The sequence below is a fragment of the Anopheles bellator genome, chromosome 1, assembly GCF_943735745.2.
Source record: "Anopheles bellator chromosome 1, idAnoBellAS_SP24_06.2, whole genome shotgun sequence".
Taxonomy (NCBI): domain Eukaryota; kingdom Metazoa; phylum Arthropoda; class Insecta; order Diptera; family Culicidae; genus Anopheles; species Anopheles bellator.
The window spans coordinates 56,129,128-56,135,589 of NC_071285.1; the positions used below are offsets into that span (position 1 = coordinate 56,129,128).

The window sequence follows — 6,462 nt, forward strand, 5'->3', positions numbered from 1 at the left end:
GACTGCCTGTCACGTTTGACAGCTCCCTTGTCACAGGTCCACGACAGGTGCACAAAAGTGCACAGAAGATATTTCGCGACGGTGGCCGCGGTTCCTTACCGTACGAAGTAGACGATCGCAAAGGCGAGGATGAACGAGCCAAGGAAAATGCTCGCGATCATGAAAAGGTCGTGCTGTTGCTGTTGCTGGTGCTGCTGCTGATGCTGCTGTTGGTAGTGCTGATGAGGTTTCGGTTGGTGCGGCTGGTCGGAGAGGGTGTGCTGGGCCATACTGTGTGGCGAATTCGGCACTGAGCCCGCCGGTGCCACGCTTGATGGCGGTGACATTGATGGCACGGCGGGAAGAGTTCGATTCGCGAAAGACGGCACGAGTGCTGGGGTTGTGGTACGGTTGACGACTAGCTTCACTTTCCGTTCGCCCGTGACTCCTTCAGCCGTGGTGCATGTGTCCCGAATAGTAATGGCTATCGCCTGCTGCTGCGGCTGCTGCTGATGTTCGAGTTGGTGGTTGGTCATTCATCAGGCTGGGCGTGCTTTGGGCAGGATGCAACCACCTTCCGCCACTAAGAACTTCCGCCACTTCCGATCCACCGCCGAACGAATGCAATCCGAATACGAGTTCGAGTTTAATAGCGCACGCGGTATTCGACAATCGAAGGACGAGCTTCTCCTTTAGCAAACCATAGGCTTTGCGTTTGATTGGAAACTAATCTTCATTTTCAGTTACACGCGTCGGGCTTTTAATGCACTGCACTTTTTCTTATTCGCCATACTAATTACAAGAGCAAACTAGTTAAATTTATAACACGCGTACCCTAAGTCACAATCACAAAACAATGGCCTTATCATCGGCTCATCTCGGCGCACATTTCACGTCGTCAATGTTCGCGGACCGATGGCAACGCAATGAGCACGTGGAAACGATCGTTGGCGCGATCGTTGCGCGAAGCTATGAGCACACCGCGCTGCGACTGGACCGATTGTTTCGGTCGTTCGCGCTGGCCACTGGTTCGGTGTTCCATTCAGTTCACACATTTTCCGCAACAGGGATCGCTCTCGATAGGGGCTGGAACGATAAACAAATCGTGGCGTGCCTTAAAGTGGGAATCGTGGCGCGTAGAATGGGACAAATAGGGACAGAAAGGGTAAGAAACATTCGCTCTTACATCCCTGCCCAATGAGAATTGTTCGGCATGAAATTGATAATGAAAAAAAATACCGAATGAATTAAAAATTACAAAATTTAAAATTTGGCACTGAAAATTACCAGTCGCTTGCTTCGAGTCACAGCTTGCTGCTAACAACCTTGGTACCGCAGCCTTCTGACAGCTGAGGTTTGTTTTGATTACACTTCTTCGAGCGGAAACATCTCAACGATCGTTGCACAATCCGCGGAATCATGTGGCGGCCGGGTGGATGGCGTAAATTAACAAAAACCATCGCCCAAACGTATGTATTTCTTGACCGGCAGCGGCATCAGGTTCGATCGTAACCGTGCGCCTTACATTGCAGCACCTCACTCGCCACTGGTGGCCACAGCATTCGGAACGCTTCATCTTCCGGTTACGATGTGATTGTGGTCGGTGGAGGACACGCAGGGACGGAAGCCTGCAGTGCTGCCGCCCGGATGGGTGCCCGCACCCTATTGGTCACCCACAAACGGTCCACAATCGGAGAGATGTCGTGCAATCCGTCGTTCGGCGGTATCGGTAAGGGCCATCTGGTCCGTGAGGTTGACGCACTGGACGGTGTGTGTGCCCAGTGTTGCGACCGAAGCGGAGTTCAGTACAAGGTGTTAAACCGACGGAAAGGACCGGCCGTTTGGGGTCCACGTGCCCAGATCGATCGCGTGTTGTATAAGCGCGAGGTACAGGAAACACTCGAACGGACACCGAACCTCACCATTATTGAGGCGTCCGTGGAAGACATCGTGCACGTGGCCGACGCCGAGGGATCTCTGTTGACCGGAGTAAAACTGGCCAACGGTCAGATACTGTCCACCGGCAGTCTCGTCATCACTACGGGGACCTTTTTGCGAGGGCAAATCAACATTGGACTGGAGACGCGCCCGGCAGGCCGTATCGGTGACAAGCCGGCAATCGGCCTGGCGAAGAGTATCGAACAGCTCGGATTCCGTCTCGGGAGGCTAAAGACCGGTACGCCACCACGCATACACCGGGATTCGATCCGTTTCGAGCAGCTGGAACGCAACTCGGGAGACGATCCACCCGTTCCGTTCTCGTTCCTAAACGACCGAGTTTGGCTGGAGGCAGACGAGCAGCTGGACTGCTTTCTGACACAAACCACCCCACAGGTGAACGAGATTGTGCTGCGCAACCTGCACTGCAATCGGCACGTCACGGAAGAGCTTACCGGTCCACGGTACTGCCCTTCGATCGAGTCGAAAGTTTTGCGCTTCGGACACAAGATGCACCAGATCTGGCTTGAACCGGAAGGGTTTGACAGTGAGTTGATCTACCCGAACGGCCTATCGTGCACGCTGCCAGAGGCCGAGCAAGTGCAGCTGGTTCGCTGTCTGGTGGGGCTCGAGCGAGCAGAACTCGTACGGCCGGGGTACGGTGTCGAGTACGATTTCGTTGACCCACGCGAGCTGAATCCGACGCTGGAAACGAAACGTGTCCGGGGACTGTTTCTCGCTGGACAGATCAACGGTACGACAGGCTACGAAGAGGCAGCCGCCCAGGGATTGTTAGCTGGGGCGAATGCCGCGGCCAGAGCACTGTCGAAACCATCGCTCACGGTTAGCCGAACGGAGGCGTACCTGGGCGTGTTGGTCGACGATCTAACGACACTCGGGACCAACGAACCGTACCGTATGTTTACGAGTCGATCCGAATTTCGGTTAAGTTTACGGCCCGACAATGCTGATCTACGGTTGACGGAGCGCGGCTACCGGGTCGGGATTGTTTCGGAGGAACGCTACCAAAAGACGCTCTCGATTCGCGATCGGATAGCGAAGGGTGCGGAAATACTGCGCGATGTGCGGAAGGGTAGCAATCAGTGGCGTGCAGCGTTAGGACTTCCACTGGCAAAGGCCAGTGTCTACAAGAGTGCCTTTGAAATGTTGGCCGTTTCAAACGACGGCATAACGACCGAGCGGCTCTGCGCAGTAGAACCGCATACGCTTGGGTGGATTCGAGATGATCCGGAACTGTGCCGGCGGTTAAAGATCGAAGCCTTGTACGACCTGTGGATCCACCAACAATCGCGCGAAATCGAAGAAGTGCAACGTAACGAAAGTCTTCGCATTCCCGGGACAATAGATTACCTTTCGTAAGTGCAAATCCCATTGGACAGGCTCCGTTGATGGTGTGTATAACCTGTTTTGTGTTTTTCAGCAAATCACTCAATCTTTCGTTCGAAGAACAGGAGAAGTTGGTCCAAGTTCAACCTCAAACCGTAAGCAGCGCCTATTTGCGTATGATTGGCCCGTGGACTATGTTTAACGAACGTTTCATTTCATCCCCACACTTAGATTGCCGCCGCCAGTCGGATTCAAGGAATTACGCCATCGTCCATCGTGCGATTGGTGCACTACGTGAAACACCACGAAATGGGTGCGCTGGCTGCGTAGGATGAAGTGAGTCTTGTTTAATTCTTATTCAGGCACCGCCTGAAGACCGTTGTATATGGTGTAAATAAATAGTTAAATAAATATCGTTTCATTATTGTAACACAACACACGGATTTGGAGTATATACAAACTTGTCGAACGAGTCGAACGAACGTCAAATCTCAGCACACATCGGGAAAATAAACTCGGTACGAAACACGCCACACAAAGCCTACTACGATCGAGGTAGTATCGACTGGAGGTAAGGGTTGATGTAGGCTGCTTAGTGCGCCAGGTCTGCACCACGGGTTTCGTAGGGTAACAAAATGCACGCCACGCTGGCAAATATAGCAAATATGCCGTAAACGGCGACGGCACTCCAGATCGAAGTTTGAAACAGCACCTGCGCAATGTACGGTGTCGCCATTGCCCCTAGCCTGGCCAGAGCCGAACAGCCTCCGACGCCGACCGACCGCAGTGCCGTCGGGTACACTTCCGGCGTGTACACGTAGGCCGCCTGAAACAGGCCCGCAATAACACCACGCGCCATAAACAGGATGATGGTGAGGAAAATACGTCTGAAAGTGAATGAAACGCTTTAAAAATTGAGTGAAAATTAGCCACCATCGCTAGCGACTTACACATCCGTAATGGTGATCATGAGCACACAACCGGCGTACAGCAGGAACTGTAGTGCCATCGTCTTTTTGCGGCCAAACTTTTCAATCACATAAATCGTTGCAAAAATGCCCGGGAACTCGGCCAACGTGGTCCACAGCAGGTCCATGTAGTCGGTCGTGGCCAGCGGTTGGCAGTCGCTCGTCGCATCGTCCGCCAGGGCATCCGTGATGGTTTTATTCTTGCCCCCAAACAGTTCCGTCGACATCAGCACCAAGCCGTAGTAGCAGAAGGCACACGACATCCAGATGAACCACAGCAGCAGTGTGGTGCGTCGCAGCGAGCTGCCCAGCAGGGCCTTAAAGCTGCCCCGCGAACCACTCGGTCCTTCCACCACCAACCGGCCGAGCAGCATCGGCCGGCGGTTGTCCTTCGCTATCTGCTCCAAAGTGTTGAGCGCCTTATCACTCTGGCCGCTCGTCACGTGGTAGCGGGCGGATTCAGGAAGCCACTGTAGGGTGCCAGTCGAAGTGAAGAGTTATAAAAAAATGACCTCAACGATTCCTTTCGCGAGTCTTACCGGTGTAATGATTGCAAAAATGAACAGCGGTGCAGCCGATAGGCCGAGCAACCAACGCCAGCCCAGGTTGGGTGTCACGGCCAATGCAAGGGCCACTTCGAAACATGCACCCAACGCCCAAAAGCACTAGAAAGTGAGTAAAAAGAACAAATGAGCAAAACACGTGGTTCGACTCGGTTTCGTCCGCTGCACTTACATCCAACAGTACGACACATTTGGCACGCTGCTTCGTGGGCAGGAACTCCGCGTAGAGTGTGACACTACAAAGAGAAAAGACAATGGAAGGGTATCCGAAAGGGCCACTCTAAGCAGTGTGTCAATCTGAAGAGTCTTACGATTGTGGGACACAGCCAATGGCGAAACCGACCAGTCCGCGCAGCAGCAGCAACCATCCGAAGCTCGGGGCAACGGAACTGAGCAGCCCGTACAGGAACAGCAAAACACCGCAAAGTGTTAGAGCCTTGAGAGATTAAGCGAAGCTACATTTAGTGGCCATCCTGATGATTCGATGCTGCCGCCGATGTTGGCTTACCGGCTTCCGACCGTACCGATCACTCAGGTGTCCCCAGAAGGTTGAGCTAAGCATCATACCGAGAAACACGACTGTGGTAACGAGCGCTTGCTGATACCTGGTGATTCCCCAATCGCAGTGCAACGCGGGCCCCAGCACACTCAGTATGGTCATTTCCATCGAGTCGGCCATCCAGCAGAGCCCGACGCAGAGTGACAGTTTCACCTGAAACCAACCGAATCCGAGTGCGTTCACCGCTTGCGTCACGGTGTAGGTATCGTCCGGAACCACACTGACCGAGGCCAACTCGAACTCGGGTGCCGCTCCCGCGAGCATCGTGCCGGTGGCGGCGGTCGGAGTGGCCGCTGCCACCGCACCACCGGATCCCACCTCGGGCGCTGCTGTCGGTGTGCCACCGGGAGCCGTTGCCACGGCTGTCCCAGCAGGCCGGGGAACGTTTGCACCGTCCATTTCCTCATAGCCACGCGACATTCCGGCGCGCCTTGACTTCATTCTGTCCCCGAGAGCACCGCGTTTGTTGGGTCTGTCCTAAAACAAAAAGGAAGTAACCGTTAAAAGGAGAGTTCCGGCTACATTTATGATGCGTTTGTTTCGCGATCGCGCAGTCGTGTGGGGCTTTCTTCCACTTGATGTTTGTCTTCTCGTCGCTCGTTGAAGTCTTTCCGCCGCCTTATCAGCCAGCCATTGGAAGAGCTTTCAGTTCCGTGCTTTGCTTTGATCCGTGCAAAACGCATCACGTTCGGCGCCGATTGTTTTTGTCGGTCCTCAATCGCTTTCTCTCTTTCTCTCTTTCTCTCTTTCTTGAGCTCGTGCTCCGATCTGATCACAAACTTTCGCCCGACGCGTTCGACTCTCGCGCGCCCATAAGACGGATGATTCCATTGCTTCACTCACTATAATTTTTTTCGTTGCACTGCTCATCGTTTCACCGTCAAAGTAGGCGCACTAAACATATCGACCGAACGTGAACCAATAGAGTACGCAATCTTGCACAACAACGCAGCGGTGCACACATGCGCTCGGACTCATTGGCCACCACTTCCTAGTGACGACACTTTTTTGGCCCGCACGCAATAGGAGCGAAGCGATCGAACGGCATTTCACTTCCTCGGTCGAGCGCACCGCGCGGCTGCAAAAAAGCTTCCAAACACACATTCCG

General features: G+C 53.8%; 3 protein-coding genes across 3 annotated transcripts in view; 1 reads left to right on the top strand and 2 right to left on the bottom strand.

The window, feature by feature from the left end:
• Nucleotides 1-515, bottom strand: part of LOC131215921 (retinol dehydrogenase 12-like) — a 3,688-nt gene extending 3,173 nt beyond the window's left edge. Inside the window, exon 1 of the mRNA XM_058210315.1 lies at nucleotides 100-515. Within this exon, the coding sequence (XP_058066298.1) occupies nucleotides 100-515 (416 nt within the window). The remainder of the gene's footprint in view (nucleotides 1-99) is intronic.
• Nucleotides 516-1,374: 859 nt separating this feature from the next.
• On the top strand, nucleotides 1,375-3,687 carry LOC131214690 (protein MTO1 homolog, mitochondrial). Its single transcript, XM_058209028.1, has 4 exons — nucleotides 1,375-1,448; nucleotides 1,512-3,293; nucleotides 3,359-3,419; nucleotides 3,496-3,687. Exons 1-4 carry the CDS (start codon nucleotides 1,399-1,401, stop codon nucleotides 3,592-3,594), a joined length of 1,992 nt encoding a protein of 663 aa, XP_058065011.1. The 5' UTR covers nucleotides 1,375-1,398; the 3' UTR covers nucleotides 3,595-3,687.
• A 139-nt stretch (nucleotides 3,688-3,826) lies between these two features.
• Nucleotides 3,827-5,795, bottom strand: LOC131216776 (synaptic vesicle 2-related protein). Its single transcript, XM_058211352.1, has 6 exons — nucleotides 5,304-5,795; nucleotides 5,107-5,231; nucleotides 4,968-5,031; nucleotides 4,772-4,897; nucleotides 4,215-4,702; nucleotides 3,827-4,151 (listed from the first exon to the last, which is right to left on the bottom strand). The coding sequence occupies exons 1-6, from the start codon at nucleotides 5,793-5,795 to the stop codon at nucleotides 3,857-3,859; spliced, it is 1,590 nt and encodes a 529-aa protein (XP_058067335.1). The 3' UTR covers nucleotides 3,827-3,856.
• Nucleotides 5,796-6,462: the final 667 nt, after the last annotated feature.